This window comes from Thunnus thynnus, chromosome 14, assembly GCF_963924715.1.
Source record: "Thunnus thynnus chromosome 14, fThuThy2.1, whole genome shotgun sequence".
In the NCBI taxonomy this organism is placed as follows: Eukaryota; Metazoa; Chordata; class Actinopteri; order Scombriformes; family Scombridae; genus Thunnus; species Thunnus thynnus.
Window position 1 is genome coordinate 20,346,712 of NC_089530.1, and position 27,674 is coordinate 20,374,385.

At 40.5% G+C, this 27,674-nt stretch overlaps 1 protein-coding gene across 3 annotated transcripts; it reads right to left on the reverse strand.

The window, feature by feature from the left end:
• Nucleotides 1-1,521: 1,521 nt before the first annotated feature.
• On the reverse strand, nucleotides 1,522-27,556 carry LOC137197216 (serine protease HTRA1A-like). Of its 3 annotated transcripts, XM_067610470.1 has the most exons (10): nucleotides 26,551-27,556; nucleotides 25,566-25,613; nucleotides 18,236-18,335; nucleotides 17,791-17,995; nucleotides 5,102-5,296; nucleotides 4,965-4,997; nucleotides 4,737-4,851; nucleotides 3,991-4,048; nucleotides 3,746-3,841; nucleotides 1,522-2,172 (listed from the first exon to the last, which is right to left on the reverse strand). In XM_067610470.1, exons 1-10 carry the CDS (start codon nucleotides 27,011-27,013, stop codon nucleotides 2,004-2,006), a joined length of 1,482 nt encoding a protein of 493 aa, XP_067466571.1. In that variant the 5' UTR covers nucleotides 27,014-27,556; the 3' UTR covers nucleotides 1,522-2,003. The 3 variants fall into 3 exon arrangements, with proteins under 3 accessions (XP_067466571.1, XP_067466572.1, XP_067466573.1); XM_067610471.1 differs by lacking the exon at nucleotides 25,566-25,613 and having other exon boundaries at nucleotides 26,551-27,554; XM_067610472.1 differs by lacking the exons at nucleotides 17,791-17,995; nucleotides 18,236-18,335; nucleotides 25,566-25,613; nucleotides 26,551-27,556 and adding an exon at nucleotides 6,694-6,713.
• Between the last annotated feature and the right edge of the window lie 118 nt (nucleotides 27,557-27,674).

Below are 27,674 nucleotides of genomic sequence, written 5' to 3' on the forward strand. Positions count from 1 at the left end.
ATAATGAATCAGACAACCAAAGCCCATCATTATACAACATTTGGACAAAGAAAAGAGTATGAAAAATACAGACTGAACATACAGATTTCTGGCATCGTTTGAGCCGGGAGAGACACTGTCACTCCACATCAAGACTCAGAGGTGGTGAGGTAATACAGCCATGCCCTGGATGACTGATGGTTTTCAGCTCAAGTCTTGGCAGTCTGGCATTCATCTCTTCATTAACAAGCAAACTTTACAGCTGAGTCTAAGATGTAATATCTCTGCATGTTTTGCAGCTTGGGAATAAATTAGTCAGGATTTGCTGCAATCGCAGAGCGAAATAAAAACATAAAAAATCAGCTTTGTGTGTAACATCTGCCTAAGACATTTGCAACATAGTCAAAATAAAGAAGTGGTCAAGGTAAAATGATACACAGATGTTTTACTAATGGGTAAATTAAGATGTGAGATTGGTTGCAACACTAATACTGAACCATGAGATGGCAGCAACACTTGCTGTCACGCCTCTGTCTCAGTACTTTTTTTTTGTTTTGTTTTGTTGTTTTTTTTCCCCCAAAATTGCACTTCTGGCCTTTGACCACAGATGTATATATCCATCAGCAGGGTGCCTAGTATATGATAATATTTTACCAGAACAAGTCAAAATATTTTTAAATGTCCAGTCGATCTTTAAAATATCGTGTGATTATAATACATGCCTGCGGGCTACTTTGCATCATGGGAAAGCTGTTTGCTGTAATGCAGCTTCCATGTGGTGTCTCAGGATGGAAAAAGGGGGTGAAGGATAAACATTTACTGGTTTTTATAGGGATGGTCTGCAATTCAAATGTAAAACCAGAGTCGCCATACTACTGAATGACAAAATATGTCTTCTGTCCTTCCACATGCTTCTGAAGTCTGATTTGATCTCGCTGTTGACAGTAGAACATAACAGACCTTTCATTTGAGTTATGGTGGATTACAGTGAAGAAAAGCACAGATTTCCCATTGCAGAATTTACATTTAGCAACTGAGTGTTTGGTAAGAGAGCTTCTTGTATATCTTGTTTGTAGTGTGTGGTAGTTTTTCTAGTTCTCATGAGGTCAACTTCATCATCTTCATCCAAAATGTGTGTGGTAAACAAAAATCTGCACCAAATTATTTAGTGTTTTCGTGCAAGCCCAACATCTGCGGCCACTGCATCGAGGGTCGGATCTCTCCTTGGCTCACTGTCCCGTCTCTGAGGTCAGCCTGCAGAGCCCCTGGCCCAACAATCACACCCGACCGCTATCAAGCCCATATGAAGGCAATAAAATCAAATTTAAACCAGATCCCGATTGGTTTTATGTCCCCTGTGTGTATGTGTGTGTGTGTGTGTGTGAGCAATGGTTGAACAAACACTGCACACACACAAAGAAAATACTGTAATGTCAGCCTGGGTGCAATCCATCTCAAAATGTGTGTGCGTGTTGTATTTATGTGTGTGAAACTGAGTGAAAGAAAGATGGAAAGGAAATGAGAATGCTAGAACAGCGAATGTCAAAACAAAAAGAAGTTAAATCTTTTATTTTATTCTCAGTATACATCACATAATCAACAAAAACATTCTACAGTACTTTTAAAAAGGAGTTTTAAAAAACAACAATTGTACAAATCAGATTTGCCCAGCGAGAGTCTAGTTGAAGGCCTGACTGAGAAAAAGTCCATATTAAAAAAGACACAAAACAAGAGAAAGCAGATAAAAACAATATGCCAACGTTTGTGACCAAACAGTAGTAGCATTGATTAAAAGCATTAAAGACTTAAAGTGAAAACACACATAGAAAACAAAGTACAGCGCTGCTTTTAGAGCATCTGTACAGTCGTTCCTTTCAAGGCAGAGCCAGATTTTTTCCTGGATGTGTGGTGACACTGGCCTTTAGCCACAGGAGGAGGGCATGTCAGTAAAAGCCCTCCTCCGATATTAGGTCCACTGGTGATAAGTAAAACCTAGCTCCAGCTGCGTTGTGAATCTGGAAAGGTCAAGGGTCGATCTCCATGGGGACAACAGTGAGGATAGCGTCCTCGTTTCCGCGACGCACGACTACTCTCAAGGTGTCGTCCCTTTTGATGACAGTGCTGACATCGGTCGCGGATGAAATCCTTTGGCCGTTGATGGAGATGATGACGTCATGCTCTTTGAGTCCAGCACTGGAAGAGAGAAGAAGCAGAGGAGATGACGGAACAAGGTCTTCATAAATGGCAAGTACTTGCTGTATGAGCAGCAGCAAAAAAATATGTTTTTTTTCATGTTGCAGGCTGAAATTGACCTTAACTTGACCAATCATCAGCCAGACAGATGTGAGTGAGCTGTGAATGTGCGTACATAACGACCAATCAAACAAATTCAGCTACTTTTTATGGGACTAGTTAACACTAACAAAAATATCACCAGTCATATCTTTTAATGATAAAACGATTAAAGTGCTACTAGGAATTCCTCTTTATATTGAGACTAAAAACAGCAGGTTCATTTAATGGTTTGAGTCTTGCCCAACAGCTGTAATGTCTAATAAACTACACATTACTCACACAATAAAATGAAAAGAAATCCAGTTATCTCATGTGTTTCAAGTGTTTTATATAAACATATCCCGCCTCTGTGTTGGTCAGGTTTGTTAACAGGTCTGTGAGGGCAACATGGATCGACGTAACATCTGTTGTAAGAATGTTAATGATGGATCGATCATGATGGAATGACAGCACGTCAAGGTCAGAGTGCAAAGCGAATAAAAACATGTCAGGCAAACACACCCATGATGAAAACAAACAAACTAGTAAACTTGAAATCACACACAGACCGAGGCGGTAACCAGCAGTGATATCAAAAGCTGACTCTCAGTACAACTGTTTAATCACAGCCATATGTACACACAGACCAACACGCCGTCACTTGTGACAGCATCCATTTACGCAACTGAAGCTCAGTATTGCCTTCATTACGCTCAGCTGCTCTGACACCTCCAATAAAGCAAATGGCAGGTTTTCTATAGCCCAGGTCAAGCTCCCCAAAGGCCGTAAACCAACACGAAAAAGAGCGAGATCAAAAGCATGAAAGTGCAGCCTAGAAAAGAGCACACCAAATATAAAGGGAACCACAGAAATGTTATTATGCAGAAAGCAGGGTGATTTAAGCAATGAGTAAACTCTGACATGGCCCTGTTGCAGAGACCACTCTGGAGTGGGCTGGGTGAGCAGGCACAGGAAAACCACAGTGCAGCTAGTAACCTCCCTGCATGAGGTTTGAAGGAAATAGCTGACCTCAGCGTCTCCCAAGCTCCACTCTGTTGGAGTTGTGGTGGTGGCTGATTGGAGTGGGCTGCCATTGTGGGAGGAGGGGGATATTTTATAGCGCCAGGCACTCCAGGCACGCTGGAGTGAGCCATGAATTTACGTTCTACAGAGACAGTTGTACAGCAGAGGCCGGGGTGTGGGTGTGTGTGTGTGTGTGTGTGAGTGAGTGTGTGAGCGCACGCGAGCACATGACAGTTAGAGGAGAGAAATAAAATGAAGGAAGGAAATGAAATATAATGTCTATTTGCATGAAGGGAGCAGGAGCTGCATGGAGAGTGATGAGAGTCTCGTGTGACTTCGGTGCACGTGTGTAGCATGTGCCAAAGACAATATCCCGTTGCTGAGAAAGAGTCTTAACTGAAAACCATCATATTATAACCAAGTTAGTTTGTACTTTTGGAGCCATATGGGAAAAATATCTTTTACTTACATTGCAGCTGGTGTCTTCGCAATGACTTCCATAACGTAAGCTCCGGAGGTGATGTCAGGGAAGTCACGGTGTCGAGTCTTCAGCTCTTTGGCCAATCTAGGGGGAGAAAAGGAGGATATAATCAGTCATCATTTTTTATACAGTACAAAACAAGAAATGTAAAAACCTGTTGTCTAAAGCATAATAAATTAAATCATTGAACACATTTCTGGAGATGTAATGCTGCTATTTCACTGGCAACTTACGATGGAGTGAGAGTCATCATCCTAACACCAATGTACTTCTTTTTAGCAGCTGCTCTCCCTAGAGACGGAAAACAACAGAATATAAATACAATCAATCATCCTTTCGCCTGCAACAGTCTCTTAGTTTTTTTATGAGGCTGTTTGTTGACCTCAAAAAAATAGAAAGAATAATTGCTTCAGATCAAACAGTGGATCACAGATTGTCTCACTAATCTTGCATGCCTCGTACAGGAGAGCGTGCACGTCTACACACTCCATCTTCCGTGGGTTTCATCGTAAATTTTGAGTCTTGTTTTCAAGTTATTTCATCATACGGACATATCATATTAAAGAAGCCAGGTTGGCAGCCGCAGATAAAATTCATGAGTGTGCCGTTCCAAAGGACTACACCAGGGGAAGGGTGAAAAGCAGTAAAAATAAATAAATAAATAAAGAATCCTGACATATACCGGTATTTTCTTCTCTGTAGTTTATTTGCAATGTCATAATCCTGTTAGGTAATGCTGGGCACAGACTTGTAGGGCTACAAATGTAGTAAATAAATCTCAAGAGAGTGCACGGAGATGAAAAATAACAACCACAGAGATGGTGCGCTGAATTATATGCCACTTAACTGTATGAGCACAAGGGCTCTTGACCAATTCTTGCAGCCAATTTTCAAAATTTGCCTCCACCACTTTGCCTTGGTGATTGAATAAAAGCAATAAAACGAAGAAATAATCAGCGGTGTCAGTGTGAGCTCATACCTCTGGACTGCCTGTCGTAGGACTCTGCCAGGAATTGTCGAATCTTGTCTGAGGGTATGGCAAAGGAAATGCCAGCCGTCACTTTCAGCGTGTTGATTCCGATTACCTCGCCATCCTAAAACAGCAAACCTGAACTTAGTGTCAGATGTAACTAAATATAGGGATTTTAACTTGTCATGAATGTAAAAAAAAGCTTTGTATCTGCCACTGAAATTAAAAATGTCTCACCAGATTTAACAAAGGACCTCCAGAGTTGCCGTACTGTGAACCAAGAAAAGATACATCACCATTTTGTATGCATGCACTTACAGTATAACATCTGTCAGTGTGTGTAATGATAATGCATTTGTATTCACTCCACTCACATTGATGATAGCATCAGTCTGAATGTAGTCCATGTCAGAATTGCGAAGGCCCAGCTCCCTGCCCCCTCGCTGAGTGGTGCTGACGATTCCTGTGGTAACTGTGTTCTGCAGGGAAAAGGGGCTGCCAATAGCGACCACAAACTCCCCTGGTCTCAGGTCTGATGAACGGCCAAGCAACAGCACAGGAAGCTTGGTCTGCAAGTGAGAAACACAGGAGGGAGAATATGCTCATGTTACTGCGATCCAAAGTTTATGAGAAAAATGTCAAATGCACAAATGTATTTTCTTTGCCGCCATTTTTGGAATGTGACACTCAGTGTTTTATGGAAAAAACCTCTTTAAAATAGTATTGCACAGATTTGAAAGTGCACTCCTATAACATCGTTGGACTCATGATGGATACTGAGGCAATTTATTAGACTTTGTGCAGCTCTCTCTGGAGCCACAAAAGGCTTTATATAACTTTGATGTGTAAAATTAGAGTTCCCCTTTAGACTGAGTTCAGAAAACACATGACTACAAATCATTATTACACTTTATATGTGTGAGAATGTGTTTGATTGTTTGACACTGGTTAACTTTTATGACAACCCAATACTGCAAAGCATGCGTCAAGATGTTTTGCAGAATAAAAGTAGAGTGAAAATGAACCATTTATAAATCAAAATTACATCAATGTCTTTTACAATAAATTAATATTGTATTTATTTTTTTAGTGTTTGATGTCATGACAAAGGGGAATGCATTTCAAACTTTTCTAACAAGCAGAGTTCTGAAAGAAAATCACAAAGCCAAGTGTCGCTTGAATTCAATTATTCTACTCAGCCTTAAGGACTTGTCATTATCATGTGTTTTATGAGTGGACAGTGGGAAAAAAATTACCATAAAACCACAAGTCTCCTAAACACAACCCACTCAATGTATGGCAATGCTCCCACACAAAAACAATTACTCCTTTTCCACAGCAAGGATAAGTGATATTTAAGCCAAACAACTCAAACTCAGAATGCTAATAATATAGATCAAAAGCTTATTTGTTGGACTGAAAGTGTAGCCTTGCAGACAAATCAAGCCTAATGGCATGTATGTGCCAACAGACCACAAATGCTGGAAAATTGACTGATAGAGGTAAATAATGACTACCTTAAGCTCTGGCTAGCTCTGTTACACTAGGCAGTGGAAACCAAGCTTCTGCAGACACACACAGAAAGGATATATTTATCCATCCGCAGTGACAGTTTCCTATTCTGAGTGAAATCATCTCTTACTGGGCAGCCCGCAGTCAAAGCCCACACGTCGCCACATCACGTTGACTCTGTGCACAGACTGTACCCAATGCCCTGACAGCAGGCAAGCACTATCTAAGAAAAAAAAAAAAGACCTGTCCCGAGAGCTCCTCCTGTGTATCCATTTTGTTTACTCAGGGATATAAATAGGAGCCAGAGGAAGCTTCAAGGTAACTGAGACAGCAACACAAGTTGGCACACGCAGACAAAAGCATCTATGTGAGCTATGCAAACACTCATGCAAATGAGTTATTATTCTCAATCAAAACACATGACACCTCACTGCCCATGCATGCACACACGCACCATGTTGCCCTGTGTTCATTGATGTCTGCAGACAAACTGATAGCAGTCATGTGTTCCATAAACCTGATTAAACAAAATTAGAAAAATGGATTTTGGGAATACTTTTGAGGCACACCTTTGAGTCAGTCACATGTGCGTTGGACTTTGCTGTAAACAATCTCGACCCTCGAGGTGAAGTTATTATTAGAAGATGACAAAGATAGTGATAGCCAGTAACTGAGGACGGGAACCTTTCAACTCTACTTTCCACCTTACCTCTCATGCGTGCGCACACACACACACATACACAAATATGCACACACACACACACGCAAATGTTCGAGGCCGTGTTACTGATTACTGCGGTCTTATTTAGATGTTGTCGGGGTGTTACAAGCAAATATGGTACACACAAACAGGCCGCACGGTGTGCACACAAACCAGAAATCACATATTTGCATGTGCAAACACACACACACACACAGACGCCTGACACAGGAGTAGAAGTCTGTATAATCACCCCTGCTCCCCTTCTCCCTTCACACTCAACATGAGATAAGAGTATAACCAGATGGAGAGAGGAAGCAAGAGAACCGCACACAGCTGAGAGAGAGAGAGAGGACGTCAGGTGGATGTGAGTCACTGCCAAGACATTCAGGACTAAGCCACAGCCACTCATGATTATTATAATAACAGTTAGTGATACTGGTGGTGTTCACGGTGACTGTTGCTATCGGGTGAAAACCTTTTATCGCCACAATATCAACTTTTAGGAACAGCTTTGTTTTTAGCTTGACCTCGGGGTTTAACTAATGCCAGCGACCCCGTTTTTTGCAACTTACAGCTACCGATCCCATGCTCTCACACACCCACACAAAATCTCAGTGCATACAGAAAAATCATGAACAAAGAGTGCAAAATGCATCAGTTCGCTGGCAATCAAACAGCACCTCAATGCAAAGGCAGAACAAACACTGAAGATGCAGACTGCTAAACTTTTTGAAAGACCCTCGGCTTACATATCACTTACTAATCATGACTAGTCAGCAACCTGGAATGACTTCTGGAAAATCATCTCGCCATGTGAGTCCGCCTCTCCTGACCACCCAAGTGACTCACACTGCTATTTCAGATGAAGGTTATGATGCACTGGGGCTTCATCCAAAGACACTATAGCCACACTTAAAGGAAGGAGGCAAGGTGAAAAGAAGGAAGCAACAAACACCAAAAACCACAGGAAGAGAGTTTGAGAATATGAGACGAATGAGTTGAATGAGTTTTGTTTGATACTACGTCGATGCATGCAGCCCATCTTGGCAGAAAACGAGCTAATGACCAACAAATATTTTTGGTTTGAGCCCCAAAAGAGCACCAATTTGAGAATATCTTGGAAAAATAAACCATACCCGCTGCAGTTATTGAAAATCTCTACTCTGATGTGGTTCTGAAAATGAAAGCATCTTGTTTTGTTAGGCAGGAGACCACTTTATTGCCTCACATCTTTGTCGCCGAACTTCTGTATGATACCATGGTTTCTCTCTCCCATGTCACAAAGGAAATTATGTTTTCCAAGTTCTCTAGTGTTTAGATGAGAGGAAAAAGTGGGGCATCAAATTAAATGTGGGAGGACTAAACAGCTTTGGTTGCTGTGACTGAATAAACAGTTTGCAAGGGGCACAAGCAGAGAGACATTACAGTCTTTTTTCCATTTTTTGTCACTGAGCTGAGTTTTGATTCCTGCAAGCAGACATATTTTGTCACAGTTAGTTCATCGGGGACACCATGGAGAAGGGACAATGAGACAGATGGACAGATAAGCAGGCAGACAAGCAGACGGATCGCCTTGGAAATAGCCGCAGAGCTGCTATAGAGATCTGTCATTGTTTAATGTTACAGCCTTGGTTGTTTGGAGGCTCATTTAAAAGCCATTAAGCTAACTGCCGTTTTATGACTAGAAGGCCAGGTGCAAACTTAACTCTAGTCAAGCTGGGATGGACTGTGGCTTAATAGTTCTTATAGACACACATATAAACACATAGAGAGAGGGAGAAGGTTGCCTGGGCATGAACCCTCACAAACTCAAGTCTATAAATTTAAACCCCCACACCTGGCACTGGTTAGATATACAGCCCGACCACTTCAAAATATACAAATACAGACACAGAAGCTGCTTTGGTTGGGTTAGTCTGTAACCTGAACTGTATATGAGCTCAACTGCAGTCACTTAATCTCTGCTGTTCCTTTCATACAGTTAACTTCAAAGCAGGAAACACACTTTTATAAAGTCTACCTTGCAAAATTCATAGGTACACTAAGGTATAGGGTTTTACTGCTGACGTCTGAACTTGTGCCCTTAAGCTTTCGCTAATGCAGATAAAACTAGGGCAGGATTCAGCATGCTCATACATAACATCAAGACAGAGGTTCAGAAGATCGGGCTGAGGGGTGGGAGAAAGGGGACAGTAAGTGTGTGTTTGTCTGGGAAGTCTGGATGCTTGTTTGGTATGTAAGTGGCTCATTTATGTGTGTATGCATTCCTGTTTGTGCATGTTTGGTAGACTGAAAAAAAGATACCTGGGTGAACGTTGTAACTGTACAGCAGCTGAGTGTCTAAATGCAGCGTGCACTGTAAATATCACAGAGGTAGGTGTTAATCAGAGCACGAAGTAGGTCTCTGCTTGGCTGAGCAATTCCTTACGCTGTAGGTAACATCAACATGGCCAAATCATGCTGGGTAAACCATATCCTTACTGACACCAGTACGGAAACCAATATAGTTTCCATATGTTGTTGGGAAGGTTTTTAGTCTGTATAAGAGCAAACATATGTCTGTGAGTTTCGTGTGTATGTTCCACTCAGTGTAGTTTTGCATGAGAGCTCGGAGGACTTGAGGGCGTCTTAGCTCTGGTGAGACACCACAAAACTTTAAACTGCACAAATAACAATGATGAGAGGGGATGAGGTCTTATGTTCTCATTTGCTACAGAGAGACTGCATACACTATATGAACTTCATTTCTCTTTTACCTTTAAGTATTAGGTCATACTTTTACCGAACTGTTTAACTGCTCTGTGAGGACTGGTGACCTTTTCAGCATTCACCCCATCTCTTGCCCAGTGTGTGCTGGGAAACTTTCCAGCTCTCTGTGATCCTGAACAGGACGAGAAGTTCAGAAAATGGATAGATGTTTAACTGTCTGCACTGTTCATGCACAGATGACAGTGGAAAACGTGAAACCTATGACAGTAATCGTAATGCCTATAGATTTTATATGTCTAGAGCAATTGTATTGTAGTCTAGACTATTCTTTATTTGGCTGGAGGAGTACTCCTTAAGGGTCCCTTTGTCCCAGTTTAAGAACCAGAGGCTATAGACTCTGGCTGTATTTGCACTTTACTAAAGGCTACACCAAAGTTGAGGAGTCATTTGCAATAAATGAGTTTGTAGATAAAAAGCTGCCCATTCACCGAAATTACTAAAAAAAACTCCAAAAACATATTATTTCACTTACTTCTGATCTTTCCTTGCAGAAAAGTAGTTTGGCTTAATTTGCATCTGTAATTCTCCAGAACAAAGTCAGGAAGAAGGACAGGACTCCATAAAGCAAAAGGAATCACCTCATGTGTTGATCTTTTACATTAATTTGTTCATAATCAATAGGTTGAGTAGGTTTTAAGATATCTGCCTCCGATTTCATTCATGGTGCGTACTGCATAGAAAAAGTAGATTTAAAGATTTAAACAGCAACGTCTCTGTCTAGAAACAATGCAAATTTTACTGAGAACAGTTTTCATGAGGACAATATCTTCTCTAGAAAGTGGTTCCACTGAAAACTGTTCACAGTGATATCTGTGGATTATGCAGAGTATACTAGTGTCTGGAAAGAAATGTTGCTGCTGACCTTTTAATGTCAATGCTGTGAAAAACCCCATTCAACTCCACTGAGGATCATAAAATTTAAAGAAAAAAAATCTGTATGGCTATGTATAACTAGAAGTAGGTTTGAAAATGTGTGGGAATTTGTATCATTTGGATGAACCTTTAACCTTTAATACATGGTCCTTTAGGACCCCAACTCCCTTGAAAACAGCTAGAATTGCAAAGCTGCAAAGATGCAACACAGCCTTGTCTCCATTTAATGCAAAAATAAAATCCTCAGACAAACAGCGAATGTCTTACATACACTTCATCAACCATCTGGTTATAACTCTGGTATGCATCTAAGTGACGTCATTGGCTGGTAAGCTGCCACAGTTTTGGGCATGGCTGCTGCCTTTCGAGCTGGACTGGGAAACAACTACGCAGCCAAAAACTAGGCCAAGACAAAATGCATCAAGACCCAGCAGGGCAAACGTGTGTGTGTGTATTTTCCTTGGCTCATGTCCAACCAAACTGCACCCTCAAGCATGGGAACCATTTTGGTTACATGGACTAGGGATGAAGGAGAAAGGATGGGTGAGGAGGAGACGAGGATGTGATTCATTTCCCTTCCGTCTGTCTCTGAAGGACAACATGCGGTGTCTTTCCACTGGCAGTGGAGCATGTCCTCCACGTCCCCCAGTCGAAGACAGAGAGTCATCTTAAACCCATGCACACACACATGCACATAGACACACACACACACACACACACACATATATATACTACACACTGATTTAAATGACTGATTGCCAGTTTGCATTTGTCTGTAAGTGCTGTTCATCTAGGGACCACTGATTACATGTAGAAATGTTATACTTCCTGGGGAAACATTTACCCAATGTTGCTGATAACAAATAGATAAATGCAGGAGTGCATTGCTACATTGAAGGCACATTTACTCTTTTTCCCCTCTGCACATAAACACAGACACACACACACACACACACACACACACATATTCCAATAATAGTCTAGTCCAAAGAAGCACCAGGCAAATTTCCCAGAGAGAATGGTTTGAGATTTAATACTAGGTGATGGGTAATACAGAGACAAACAGTGCCATTGTTACAGGATGATCATATGGGAAACATGAGACCAGATTTGCTGCCACACTGTAACACTAGTAAAGCTGATTTTAGCATGAGGGCTCATTTACTGGAGTTTCATCCAACAGTTTCAGTGGGATTTAAGTCTTTTTAAAACAACTTATCTTTATACTGCCTCTGAATTTGAAAATAGGATAAAAATATCAATTTACCCTTTGCTAAGCCAACCATGTCAACCATTCAATTTTAGAACTGCACATGTGCAGTTTACAATGATAACAGTGGCAGATTTACCACTCAGAATGTGTTGTAATATTTTGAGACAATGGGTCCTTTATTTCAGACAGCAGTACACAAAACCTGCTTTTCATTTTTAGTTGGCGTCTGTCAATTTTGCCAACTGCCACTGGCTGATTTTATCAGCTGTGGCTAGCAAGCTAAATTACTAGCTAGCCCAGTTCCATGAGTTGATTGAAACTGTTTCCAGCTGACTTGTTTTGAAATGAGAACCCTGTGAAAAGCTCTTAAATATACAAATCGATGCCGATGTACATGATATATCATGCTAAAAGGCTAAAACTCCATGTCTGTAAGCAAATATTCAGCATCTTCACCAGATGATGATCCATTTAGAAGACATAGAATTGAAGGAGCAGCGTTTTTCTTTTATTGTGGTTCTATATTGTGGTTGTCTAGCCTAAAGAAAAGTATACTAGACAAGCAACAGTCTAATGTTAGATATTGTTGATACTTTCACTGTTTTTCACTTTTGAGAGAGAAAAGGCTTTGAGGAATAAAGGCTAACCGATGTCTTTGGCTAACATAAGCTAGCGACCATGGATGTATTATAAGAACTGGATACCAGACTCAAAGATGGCGCCTATTCAATCAAATGAGGATTGCTCGCCTAGCGCATGAGCCAAAAAAGTCTCTAGCTTCCGGGTGGTGCGGCCCACTGAATATTCGCAGTAGTGTTTCTCCCGGTGGGCCAGCCTGCAGATTTTAAAATAGCTTTTCTAGGCTCTAGGAAAGTTTTACAAATATAAAACCTTCATGGAACAAAAATTAATAATAGAAAGACTCATAATTGACCTTATTCGCAGATGGAGGTGTCCTGTCAACAGTTTTATAGACGTCTCTTTTATAATGGTGGTCTACGGGGCTTTTTGGGTCACAGAGGATTTTTGCTGCATTACCGCAAGTTGCAACTTATGTTACAGCTGACAAACAGAGTTTAATCAATTCCTTATACTTCTGCTCTCATGTTTTTGGTGCTGGAAAGACTAAAAAAATGACACCACTTTCCAAACTCTTTCTATGCGGAGAATCACTTTTACGAGATTCCTATGCACTCCACAGCATGTGGAGAAATCCAAAGCTTGATAGGACTGCTGAGCCTTATGGTTGCTAGGCTATGATTGGATAATTGCTGTTTGGGGAAAGGGTTTAGCAAACTGTCAATTCCACCAGTGAAATAAGCTTTCATCTGCAGTGTGAACGAAGCTAAGGATCAATGCATTCAGCTGTATTTGCAGTATAATGTATCCAAACCCAAGGTTACTGACTGCACAGGCCATGCAATAAAATGTAAAATCTTGAATGATATGGAAAATTCCCTGCACAGTACATCTAAGTGTCTTGAAGTCATTCCAAGACATTATGGTTACCTTCAAGTCGCGGGGGTCAATATACGTCAATATGATTAAATCAATGTTTTCCAAGTCAGCGAGCTTTCAAATCAAAGTGAGTCCTTCCAGGTAAAAGTGACCGCGTCCAATTCAGTGTGAGCACTTCCAAGTGAATGAGACCGTGGCCAAGTTCTGAGTAACAGAGTGAGGTTAATGAGAGGCCTTTTAAAACCTGAGCACGATGAGTTCTATCTTTATCGTGCCGTTGCCACATCACACAGTGCACTCATTAGCCTATTAGCTCACATAGTCCTCCAGACATATGGATCCATTTTCCAGGCCTTGACCACATTGCTCCCTGTTTCTCTGTCCCTCTGTCTTTCTCTTTTCACCCCGTACTCTCTACAGGAACAAGTGAGTACAGCACTTTTTCCCCTTTTCCGTCCCTTCTGAAGTTCCAGCTGCTGTAGACAGACTAATGTATTCCCCAGAGCGGAGGGGTAGACCACAGCCCCAGCCCCGGGGACGGCCCTGCTACCAATAAACTCCGATTTCACATAGAAAAGAAAAGAGAAATAAGAAAGAAAAGAGTCGTTACACTCAGGGAAAAGTTAACTTTCAAGTTTCTCACTCATAAACTGGTGCAATTGTTTATTGAAATTCTGTGGCTGCCTCTGGAGTGCTGACTTTTTGTTTGCGTGAACAGAGAAAACTGTGAGGAATAAAGTGAGGAACAATGATGGCAGACAGAAATGAGGAAGGGGAGATCAGAAGATGAGGAACTACAAAACTTTTTTATGGCAGATATTTTGACATGTCAAAGCTCTCCAGGGGGTGTTGTTGGCACTCTTAACCATCGGGGGCTGAGCCAAGAAAACTTTTAAAAACATACTTTTAAATAGACTGTTTCTATGCATTTTATTTTTCTTGCATGTGAGGGCTACACATTGCTTAAAAAATGTGAAAATTGGAGAAGGAAGGAAGGGTTTGTATTTGATTTGTCATATAATCTGCACATGAATATTGCAGCCACTTGAATGTCTCAAACCAAATTGAGCGTCTTATCAGATACCAACTACCATTATTACTGGGCCTGCATGATGGAAAATCCTCAAAACCCATAATAAAACAGTAATTTCATGAATGAGAGTTGAAAACAGCTCACTACTCAAAGTGACTGAGTAAACTTTCATAATTTGGTTGCATAATCATTGCTGATGGAGCTACTTGATATGAACCACAAATATACTGTAAATTACTGCTGACACTGACCTACAGTGATGTGTGTGTGTGATACATCTAAATCATTTAGATTCAGTTTATTTCCTAGTTTAATCTGACATCTCTTGTGAGTGAGCTAACTTTTAAAACTAATGTCATCAGCTAGTAGGCTAAAGGTTTGTTTTATGGAAGCTGTGGTAACTTAGCTGTCAATGTATGGCATGATCAGAAAAAAAGTTGGATTGGTCATAAAACTTGCCTCAGGTGTTATCACTGTTTGTAGGACTACCCGACTGATAAAATATACAACTTTTTGGCTATCTAACACTAGACTAGGCTAGTTTGGTGTCGCTAGGGGAGGCACAACTAAGCTATCATTGCTAATAGCTGACTACAGTGCAATGCAAAGTATGTTAGCTGTATATAACTTATGCTCTGCTCATATCATGTTCACGTAACTTGGAACTCATACAGATATTTACACAACCTGTTTTCCTGGCTCAGCATGTGAGGATGTTTGTGCCACTGCTTCAGCTTCAATCCCTTTAGCAGTAAAAAAAAACTTCGTATATCCACTTTTTCTCAAGAGTGGAGAATTATTCGGGGCTAAAGAAAAAAATCTTCGGAGCCAATGACCTGAATGCCCAGACAAGGAGATGCCCATGGGTCCCTTGTATTATACATGCTGGCTCACTGTCATGGCTTACTGGGACGTCTAAATGGAACAGAGCCATCGTTCATGTTTTTAGTTACACCCATGCTTTTCCTGCTAAGACAAGTCAAAATGTCTGCTGTAAAAAAGATTTATGCAGTATATTAATTTATGAACCCACAAATGGTAATTTTGCTATGAAATAGCCCAACTGTGTCCCATGTGTGGACACAGAGGTTTCTCTAAAAACTAAAACTCTAATCTGAAAAACTTTTTAAACTAAAGACAAAAAGAGAAAATCGAGGGCTCCTTTCTTTACACCTTTGAACCCATATTGACTTCTTATAATTGTAGTCCTAGTCCAGTCCTGTTATGTCAACTACTGTTTTCAAAGTCAAGAGTGAACTGTCAAGCTCAACTATTAACGCAGCTTTAAGAGGAAAATGTTCTCATTTTAATGGTCATTATTAACTTAACTTAACTTAATTATTAACTTATAATTTGCTCATGAAGACTTTAAACTTAACTTGTATTTGCAATCACTTGCGATGTTACTTGGACTTTGAACAAAAAGGTTGTGGTACCTCTAAATTCAGTGAGCTGGCCTTCAATATGGGAAGAGTATTTCAAAGCTGACACTCATAGTTTTTCCTCTTTAGGTGCCCAAATTAAATACCCTGTAGCTATAGGTTTGGATGACTACATTTTCCCGTTTATATGTAATCCAAGTTGACAACTTTGCTCACCCTTCTGCCCTCTCATTATAACCCACTCATCCTTTAATTTCCCGCTGTATTAACTCTAATTAGTTCCAAATATCTCCCTCAAACACACACACATATGCCAGCTTCCCCTAATTAGCACAAGTGCCAGTTCCATCCAAATTGTGGCCTTTTCCAAAGTAACGACTGGTCTTAATGGGCTGCATCACTGATTGCCTGGATGATCTGCTCCATCTTCACACCATGAGTTACACTCTTTATCAAAACAAGTATACTCATGATGCTGAATGTGTTTTGTATCAGTGTGACACTCTGAAACTATATCTAGCTGTCATTTGATTACTATTAACCTGTTTTATTACAATCACCTGTTGGGATTGACTAGGAAATATCTCTGTATGCATAGACAAGGACTTCTGCAGTGATGACACATATATATATATATTTTATATGCTTTTACAACATATCACTCATTCCTGAATATGAAGTAACTGAAAACATTGAGCATGTGATGCAACAAACACAAGAAAGCCCCTAAAACGAAGACCAGCCTGTCATCAACAGACGGAACAGCTTCTATTATAGGATGAACAAAAACAAAGCGTCTGTCACTGCTCTTTTCTACACTCTTCGCTCACATTGTAGGCCGAACAAAACATGAATGTTTCATCCTCTTTTCAGAATTGGAGGTCTTTGTAATGCACCTTGTGTTGCTGTCATGAACATCTATTCAGCTGCGCCACCCAGCCATGAGAGTGAGCCCCATAATGCACTCTGCTCTGCGATAACTCCCAGTCAATTGACACTGGCTTTCTGCCACACATTCCTTCACATGACTGTTGGCTGCGATTAACGTGTAACGTGGATCCCTCTAGTCCAGCAGACAGAGAAATAAACACAGACGGAAAGGGATGTGGGGAGAAAAGCAGAGAAATGTAGCAAACATATGTCCAGTGAAACAAAATGTAAAAAAGATGAGAAGAATTTAATCTCTTTTCCATAAAAGATCAACACAGGTATCTGGATTTTAAACTGAGCAATGCCACAGCTGCAAGCTGCTCTTGAAAGAAGTTGTGTAATATGACAGTTTCTGATGCGCGTTGTGTCTAAGAACCAAAGGGATCTGAACTGACTGCCAGCCAGCTGTCTTTTACAGGCCCATTTGGCTGCACCTGCATTCTCACTTTACTTCTCTTGCACTCTGAATAATCTCCTAGATTTAGAACGCTTTAATGCCAGACTTCAATACTCCAGTCTTCAAATTTCCTCAACACTTTAATTGGAAAGCTACACAACATAAAGTTAACTTTTTTTATTTTGTTGCATTGTCTGAGAGAAAGCAGAAAACTGGGGGTGTCAAAGAGCACCTCTGCTAATCTTTGTGTAAAAACTAATTTGTAAAACCAACTCTCTGCTCTAGGGCTGCAACTAACGATTATTTTCATTATCAATTAATCTGTTGACTGTTGATTTTCTAAATTAATAGATTAGTCATTTGGTCTTTAAAATGTCAGAAAATGCTGAAAAATGTCAATCACTGTTTCCCTAAGCCCAAGATGTTTTTTCCTGACCTATAGTCCACAACCCAAAGTTATTCAGTTTACTATCATAAAGGACTAAAGAAACCAGAAAATTTTCACATTTGAGCAGCTGGAACCAGAGAATTTCAGTATTTTTTCTTCAAAAATGATTAATTGATTACCAAAATAGTTGGTGATTAATTTTCTGTTGATTGACTAATTGACTAATTGCTGCAACTCTAACTTTGTCCACAGCTGTTGTTCTTATGCAGGAAACTGGGCAATTCAAAATGTCATATTTCTTTGACACATATATCAGAAATGATTGCTGTTTTTTAATGAAAAAAGGAAACTAACTAGGACCAAAAGCACAGTTTTGTATTGACTTGCATTGGTGGTTCTACTGACCGGGGTATCAATCTTGATGAGGGCGATGTCAGATTTCTCGTCCACATCTTTGATTTTGGCATCGTAGGAAGCTCCGCTCTTTAGCTCCACTTTCACACGGTGTTTATTGGCCACTACGTGGGCGTTGGTCACAATCTGGCCATCTTCTGACACAACGAAGCCAGAACCACTGGCCACCGCCACCTCTCGCTTAGAATAAGTCATCCTGTGGGGGGGAACGGGAGTGAGAGGAGATTAGCATACTGTTTTTCACCTCACTTTTTCACCATGTCTCCTCTTCTAGAAAAATAAACCCAAAGACATCAGAACGGATCCATGATGTAACAGCAGTGTAAGACTCAAACGGGGAAAGCAAATAACATTTAAAGCCCATGAGTGTCTGCACAGAATTTGTGAACAGAAGGTAAAAACAGGTAAATATTCAAAGTATTCAAATGGTTCTTACTTGCGGTAAAGTTCAATGTGAACCACAGACGGGGCAATTCTCTCCACCACGTCGGCAATGAAGTTGTATTTGTGTCTCGGGCTGTCTGGGTTGTCCTGAGCTGGAAATACAACACAGACGCACACAAATGCACACAGAGGATGTGAGACGAGTAAAAAGAAACAGAAAACACACTGAAATACTGCAATGATGTAAGAAACTGTGTCAGAATAGAAAACCACCAAATAAAATTGCCCTTTATCCTAACACAGTGGGGAAATGAAATGATGACAGTTCATCTGTGGTTGAGACTGTCTAGGTCAGGTCTGACACACATACACGCACACATAGTCATTTCCAAACACATAACCACGGCCATAAACCTTATAAATAAATACTTGACCTTGACCTTCACCCTTATTTTACGTCATGGTTGATTTTAAGCACAGACTTGAAATTCTTAAACTATCGACATTTCCAATCCAACCAATCGGCCCTCATAAATATGACACCACTCTCACACACTGTCTCGCATTGTATGCATAAGAGCTGCCAAATTCACTGATTCACCCATCCCACTGTCTATTCAGCGTTGGGCAAGTCAGGAAATGTTGACTGATTTACCTGGTAATTAAGTCCTACCCATAAGACACTTTAACTGAAGCTCTGAATCAAGACTCCGCAGATCTTTCCCTCTGTGCTTTTCATCTTTCCATTTGTAAACGCTTATTTTGCCACGTACCTTGAACTTCTTTGTCTCAAAAGGACAATTTTCAGTCATTACATTCTGCTACAGGACAAAATTTGCCAACGTCAAAGGCGCCCAAAAGCCCTGGGATATTATTGATTGCAGTGAAGGGTTAAGGGAGAAAAAGAGACTTTTCCATTTGAGGTGCAGTTAAGCTAACACAACCAGCACCACCTTGCTGCAATGAAGGTCACTAAATTATATAGTATGAAATGATTTCTCAACCCACAGGGGGAAAATTCTGGGATTATATAACACAGAATCACTCATCTGTCAGATACATTCAGTGTACTGTATGTATTTTATGTATATCTATCCATCCATCCATCCATCCAGAGCAATGCTAGCAGCACTGTACGGCTGTACTTTGGCACAGTGATGCTTTGAGCTAAATGCTAACATCAGCATGTTAACATGCTCATGATGACAATGTGGATAATGCTTACCATGTTCACCAATTAGTTTGGCGTGGTACTATGCTAACATTTGCTAGTTAACACTAAATACAAAGTATAACTGAGGCTGAAGGGAATGTCATTACATTACTCTAATTATTTGGTCATAAACCAAAGAATTGGATAAATTGAAATTGATAATGGTGCTAGAGGAAAAGTTAGTGGATTACCAATATTATTATAATTCATCCTGTGGGGAACATGAATATCTGTACCAAATGTCACGCCGAGCCGAGACATTTCATTTAAAATCATGAATGTGAGCTTTGTGGTGAGGCCAGAGGAAAAGTCAGGGGATCACCAACGTCAGCAGGATTCATCATCGCTCTGGAAAAGTTAAGGGATTACCAAAGTTCATCCTGTTGGGAACACAAACGTCTCTATTGTTATGGCAATCCATCCAAGAGTTGCGGAGACATTTCACTCAAAAACAAAATGTGAGCCTCATGGTGGCGCTCAAGGAAAAGACAGTGGATCACCAGAATTGGCAGGATTCATCCTCTTGGGATCAAGAATGTCTGTAAAAAATTTCATAGCAATCCAACCAACCAATCGACACTACCCATCTCTTGAGTCATGCCACTAGAAAGTCATGACTCTAGAAATGGAACCACTTTTTTCCAAACCTCCACATGTTTTTTCCTTGTTGAATTTAATATATTTAATCTGATAAATGCCACACTTTTCAACACAGTAGGACAGAGAGGTAATGGAAAGGTTGGAGTAATTTTCCCCGTGCTAGCTTCACACTCGGGGGGAGTTTGGGGTGTTGGTGGTCAGCTCTGATGGGATTATGGTTAGAGAGAGCAGGACCAGTGTCCAGAACTATTGTTTGCTCTGGAGCCTCCAAACAGGCTCTCAGACTCTTCCACTTCACAATGTTATCATGACTCCTGTCGCCATTCACACATGCAGAAATTGACTTCCAGAGACACACTGTGACCACTGCAAAACTGCAAATATGTTGTTAGAAAACTTAAAGGCTCAGTGGTGATCGTAAATCAAATGTTGTGCATAGCTCAGCTCAGAGAGCCCAGACAGACTATTGTTGTCTGATTCGTATACTGTGACAGATTATCTCACAGTTGAAGTGAGCTTAGAAAGGCTTTTCTATGGTAGAGTTAGGTTGATTTACGAGCCAAAATTAAAAGCGGCTTCTTCCTTAAATGCCAAAAAATGACTAAGTCATCTTTTACTTTGAAGTCCTCATTGTCACTGATGTGTGGAGAGAAAGTGGAGCCATAAAGCTTTCTGATTATTATCTAATTGACATATTGCTTTTGTAACATCTCTCAGTCTACTAAATTGTTTGCCGGAGGCTGACTCTAAAGGTCTGTGGTTGAATCAACCATCAGGCACCATCAGATAAAAAGAGAATTGGCACCTTCTGTATGTGCAAATTGCTACTCAATATGCATATAATAGTGCTAGAAAAAGGGAGTTACTTGTAGGTGGTGATTAGTTAAGAAATGTAAGTAAAAGTGAACAGTAGAGTTGCTTACAGTTGTAGGTCACTATGAGACTGGAAACTGCTCCCAGCCCCTGTTACAGGGTACTGTAACTGAACTGTTGAGCAGCTCAACTTTAACAGCTCATTAGACATTTTAGCTAGCTGACTAGATAGCAGGCATTAAATTACAAACCTTTATCTATAATTAGCCACTACAAATGTGCTTGCGTGTACTACATTTGTTAAGTAATGTTGAAATTATCCTGTGGTCAATGAATGAATTACTGTAGGTAGACAACAAGCTGACATCTTGAAACCTAAAGTAAGTTAAAAAAAAAAAAGCTATGTTTCAAGAGCAAAAGTCAGTAAGTGCTGCACAAATCCATAAAAAACAGGAAAAAACAGAACAAATAAGACACAACACAAAACATCCACAAAAGTCCCGTCTGTACAAGATGGTTATAAAACATTGCTGATCAATAAAGCGTCCCTGAGTCTGGTGGAAAAATCTCGGTCACCCTTGAGTTTTGACGAAAGGACAGCCAGGAAGCCAGACGCATTCACGTTGCTAAAGCATACAAACAAGTTATAAAGGCACGAATGACGAACTCTAAACAGCTAACAACGACTAAAAAAGTGAGGACACTAATCTAGAAATTGTTGGGAAAAAATGAGAACATGATAGCAACTTCACTGTCTGACTGGTCAAAAGTAACTTCTAGGTTCTTGATGATTATAGGCTAAAAGTGAACCAAAACTCAGCTAAAACTGTGACACAATAATGTTAGTGCCCATAATGAAGGCTTCTTTTTTTAACCGAGGAATGTTATTGGCCATCAAATTCTTAATTGCAGATAAGCAGCCTTAAAGTCTGCTAACGTGTCAGTTTAAAAGGTGCAAATGTTACAATGCTAGGAAATGCAACCAAAAATGTTAATAATCTGTTCAAGTGGGAGCATGTAAATGGTGAACAAGAGAAGACCAAGTGTTGAGCCCCAAGGAACGCCTCAAAGGCTCGACTGAGGACAGATTAATCCCCCAAAGAGACTCAAACAACATCTGCCCGACAGATAGGATGTGAACCACTGTCCAGCACTTCAGCTTATTACTGACATTATTGTGATAAACAGTGCTCCTGTAAACATTTAACAAGTGTTTAAAGGTTGTTGTATATGAGGTATGGGTCAAAACTAGCATTTTTAAGAAATGGGTGAACTATTTCTGGTTTGAAATATGGTTCCAGAGACAAGGGGGGCACTTATAATATGGAGCAGATACGGGAAATGGCAAAGAGAATTTAAAAGGAGAAATGTGGTGCAGATGTTCTAAAGGTGAAAGGTGAAAAATGATTCAAGACTTTAGTCTCATGTGGGAGATGATCAAAAACTCTGCAGTAACTTAAAGGCTCTGACTTAAGTGAGTCAAATAAAAAAGTGTCTGCAGAGGTCTTTGGCAGAGTCATGCTCACAAAACATTACCTTGCGAGGCAGCTGGATTCACGAGATCACCAGCAGCCTCGCAAGGTGAGACGGCGACAGACGGTGATAGACAGATGGTTCATCCAATCACCTGCCAAGTATTTTTTGAAAGTGTCTGCCCTTTTCCAAACAGTTTCTATTGACGACTTCTCAGATTGTTTTGTGTAACAAACCATCTGGTGCATCAGGTTACACAAAACATGCCTATACACAGAGTTTGACTGACATTCTGACATATTGAGATGAATTAGCTTTAGGCTGCTGTGACCTGATGAAGTTAAGATTTCACCCAAATGGAAGAAACGTTGAGAGAAAAAGAAAATCATGGGAAAATAACTCCCAATAAAATACCCTAATAAAGTAACACATTGGTTAACAAAACACAGATGTCAAAAAGATTATTTCTGGATCAAATCAAGTATTCAGTGAGGGGAAACCATTCAAACACAACATTTTAAAAGAGAAAATTCATATAAAGGCACTCATTCTCTCTCCCTCTCTCTCTCTCTCTCACACACACTCACACATACACACACACACACACACACACACACCTTCACCACAAGGGTTCCCGCTCAAGATCTCAGCTTCTATTCTGTTTCAATTTTCCCATACATAGTACCCGCTGTTTTATTGGCGCCTGCAGGCGGAAGCAGCCTTTTCTTACTCTCTAGAGAAACTAGATGTGAATACAGTAAGGTCAACTCCTCTTCTTCACACTCTGACACTTACAGATTTGCTACTGTTGGGCAAAATGAGGCCCGTCAGAGCCGGGGTCATGCAAAACATTTTAAATAGAAGAAAATAACTCAAGACATTTCTATAGTGGTAGGATTTATTGTCAAAGAAGTGTGATATTAGATTTTGAAAAAGGCGAATAATATGCAAGTTGTGTCTGCTCTTTGGTCTTGTTGCGCCTCTGAGGCAGAGAGCCATGGCAAGCACAGTAACTTTACTTATGTGTATGCTATTATAAAATCATTTCCAGTAAGTCATTGATTTTGGCTCAATACAAATCCTACAATGACTCACCAGATGTGAATGTCAGGGCACTAGAGTGTAGGATCATGAGTCATTTAGTTTTGATGAGGTTCTGCTTTTCTACAGTTAAGAAGATATAGTTGAGCGCTGCTGCAGTTTATAATATTACAATGACAAGTTGGCAACAATGTGAGGTGACCCTGCAGTGCAACTTTGTAAGTAACCCTATCATTTGTCCATATTTAATTTTGTTTCATTTTAATTCAATTCAAGTAAAAGAACTTTATTTTTTCCATTAGGGATTTCAACCAGAAACACACACACACACCTACAAATCCTCCACTGCTAAGACAATAATGTCCATTATACCTCAAAATACACGTCATCACTCAAGACAGTTAGATACCTTATTTAGACTGAAGACTTCTCTTATTATATGGCTGGTTGAGGAGTAGTATGAAAATGAAAGAGATACATAAATTTACTGTCAAATTATTTTGTGCAGTTTTGAGGAAATTGTTAAAATAATAACTTCATTTGTTTATGTGATTCTTCAGCTGAAAGATTTTAGTGCCAAAGAAACAGTCAAACCAAAGTTAAGTAAGATTTATTGTGATCCAAAAGAAACAGGGGTATCATAGGCTTAGGAAGTGACATTAAGTTTGTTTGCCTTGTCAGTGTGATCTGGGAAAAGGGGGGCATGAAAACATAATACTCTCTTGTTGAAGTAAGGATGAGATGAAATACAGAAAAAAGCCTAAGAGTCAGGGTGTGTCTCTGGAAGGATGATCATGTAGATAGAGAAACAAGCCGCTAATGATCAAGAGAATTAAAGGCATCATTAATCCAAGACAAAGAGGATAAGCGGGAAGGAAAAAAAAAAGACAGACATGCACAAACAGGAGCAGAGACTGATTGATAGAATAACATGGGGGAGAAAAAAAAAGGAAAAGACACATGCACAAAGATAATCGTTTAATATTATGAGTGGCTGAGACAAGTCGGGGAAGAATGTGCATATTCAGCGCATGTCACTGGCTGGAGTCACAGAGTGCATTCTGCAACAGTGGAGAAATACGAGCAGTGCGATCACTCAGCAGCTACTAACTGTAACTGGAATAAAGTATAAACATATTATTAGGAAAGTATTGCAAGCATCATCTGCATGCTCAAATTCATCCAAATCTAACTCTAAACAAACTTCCTCACGTCAGCTTTTTCAGGCAGCCCCTAAATGGTCTGTTTCTCCACTATCACTATCAATGAAGGTTTAAAAATGCCAAAAACCTCATGTTTTTTTTAGAAATTAGGTCATTTTAAGCAAATATGACCCCCAAGACGCAGCAACATTTGGCCTAATTCTCCTAGCCAAAACGAACAACTTGCATAATCAACATCTTTACAGTCCAGACACGAAATGACATCATGCAAAGTGTGCACGCATGTGTTTTCTTAACGTGAGGCCAGGTTGCAGGGTACTTAATGAAAGACGTTTTGAGGGGGTTGAATTTCTCTTTACAGTAAAGTCCTGCCTTCTATTCTAAAGTAACTTTAAAAAAGGAGATATGCTACGACAGAAAGCATTATTCACCGACAGCTCGGACGGAGACACATCTGAAATTAAATGAGACTCATTTTTATTGCAGCTATGGAAATTTTCACTGTGAGCTTTGGAAAAAAAATTGGTAGCACTCACCGCAGTCTTGCTCTTTTTGTGTCACTTTCAGACATGGTTAGCTGCCTGGGAGCGTCTTAACCATTTCAAGTTGCTTACATGACTGACAAACAAATGTGGTGATACAGTCTGCCCCACCACTGCGCCCACATGCTTTCAGATGTGCATGTAAACCTTTCCCAAAAATACCGGTTGCTAATTTTGTGTTTTCCTCCGTGTCTCCTGCTTGTTCTAAACTGTCTTCAACAGAGGAAGAATCGTGGCTTTGAATCAGAGCCAGGCATTTTTTCATGTGACTGTTAAGTGTGATTTATGGGTGACAACAGACACACAGAGAGGAAGAGAGACACACACAGAGAGAAAGAAGAGAGATGAAGGAGTAGAAGGTTAGGTGGGTGCAGTAAGTTTCCAAGCTTTGAGGTAAGTTATAGGTCTTTGAGGCAACAGGTGTTGAAGTTCTCCATCCAGAAGTTTTCAAACTGCACACATGGTGCCCACTTCAGATGCACATATGCGAAACACATGCACACACAAAACCTAAAAAAGATACAATGCCTTTACCACCTGTTTGAATCAGACCGTTTTTCATCCTCGACCCTCTCATGTGACGTTCTGAGACATATCAAACACACACACAAAGCATTAATGATGATGAATGCCTCACTGTTTATATTGTACAGAGTGCTCAGTCTCAGTTGGGCTGTTCTGTTTCATAGAGCAGCAGAAGTGAAGAATGATGTCTATTTATTATTATGTTCCACTGATTAGGGTGAAATACTTTTCACATGACACCCTGATAAAGTGCAGGTCTACGCTGAAACACTCACATATACCAATTATTACAGATGTATCACTTGAGTATTGTTAATAGCAGCCTATATCATACTTAAATTCTTTTCTGTTCTGGTAACACTTTGGCATGGCTTGTATTTTATAAACAATCGAGCAGATTATGACCATGTGAGTGTTGGTTATGCATGCCAGAGATAATCCAAAGGCCCACATCAAGCTTTGCATCTGCAGAGAGCTCATGACTTCATCAAGCCAGCGAAAGTGAAAACGTTTCTCTGATCGGGTCTAATTGTAATGCAGGAAGAAGAGGGGAAAAACACTTGAATAGTGGCTCTTGTTATCCTAGACACACAGGGATTGTGTGCCACAGAATGCAGCTGTGATACATCTGTGTCAAGACCACAATAAACGTCCAGTTAGAATTGAAGGGGTTTAAGATCAAGAGCAAGTTGTGAAGAATCAAGGTGGAATGGCACACACACTCACAAAAAAAAGACAATTTAGATACCTAAGGTTGCCAATCTGGACGTGCTCTGACTGGCCTACAGATTTTTTTCTTCCAGCCAAGAGGATCTTACAGTGCGGGTCTTTGATAAACTTGATTTTGGCTGTTGAATGTTGATTTCACATGAGTTTAATTCAGCAGAAACCTTTCTAAATATAAATTGTTCAACCCACTGTCATGAGCAATAATTGCTGCTACATCAACAATAATCATCCAACTTCTAACACACAACCCGACCTATGTGAGCGTTACCTTTCCCGCAGGCTCCCCGCTGAATGAAAAGAACAGGTGGCTGCTGCAGCTTTTGCGCCCGGCGGCTGACCCTCTTCAGCTCGCAGATATTCCGGTAGGACACCCCATCGCTTCCACAAACCGGCTCGGTGGCTTTGCACACGCAAATCCCAGTCTTGCTTCTCCTCCTGACCGTGACGCTGTATCCCACCCCGCCGGACACCGAGCACTCTAACCCCTCTCCGCACAACGGGTCCCCGAGCTTCCCGCTGCCGCCGCAGGCTTCACCCTCGCCGGAACCGCACACCGGGCAGCAGTGGCAGGCGTCGAGAGCCTGTCCCGCCGGGCAATCCGCTGGTAGCCGAGGACACATCGATTTGTCACACCGAGCGGGGCATCCGATAACATACCGGCTGGAGATTTGCGCATCAGCCGGCACAGACGCAAAAGCGACGATTACGCACAGCAACGGTGACCAAAACATGATTTAAAGTAAAAAAAATAAGTATTAAAAACGTTAAATAGAAAGTTCAAAAGAGTTCAAAAAGTTCGCTGTACGCTTGCAGTGATATGGGATGAGAGAGCTCAGTAGTGCTGCTGTGCTGAGGAGAGGAGTCACTTCAGCTGGAGAGGCATTTAACTGAAACTCAACTGCACAACCAATTACGCGACTTTACGTCCTTGGCTGGCACCACATCCTAAAGGCAACTCACTTTCTAGATAATCACAACAAGCCTGGTGATTGGTGCGTTTACATGACGTATTGAACGGAAGAGCTGAGTTATTCATGTGTTTCCAGAAGCGTGAAATAGAAACAATAAGAAAGAGAAGAAAATCAGCGTAAACGGGAAGGGATTCAGATTTTTTTTTTTTTTTTTTTGAAGAGCAGTGCCACAATGCTTTCATCGTTTGTTTTTTTTAAGTAACAGTATTCCAGAAAAAGTTGCGTTAACTAATAATGGGATCTTTTATTGATCTCTGCTTGGAAATCCTCCTTTCTGTTGCTTCCATCCAGGGGGGGTTGAGGAGGTCAGGGAGGTCAAGATCATCTAACTTCTCCTCACATATAAAATGAAGACTCAAGGACATTTAAGTTGTTCCATGTTTGCTCATATATTTCCCTGCTGTAAATATTTACAAACAAA

Coding starts and splice junctions, on each gene's coding strand:
- LOC137197216 (XM_067610470.1), bottom strand. CDS start 27,013: ATGTTTTGGTCACCGTTGCTGTGCGTAATCGTCGCTTTTGCGTCTGTG. Junction 18,336..25,565: donor AAACGGTCTGATTCAAACAG/GTGGTAAAGGCA, acceptor TTGTATTTCCAG/CTCAGGACAACCCAGACAGC. Junction 17,996..18,235: donor CACATTGAACTTTACCGCAA/GTAAGAACCATT, acceptor TCCCCCCCACAG/GATGACTTATTCTAAGCGAG.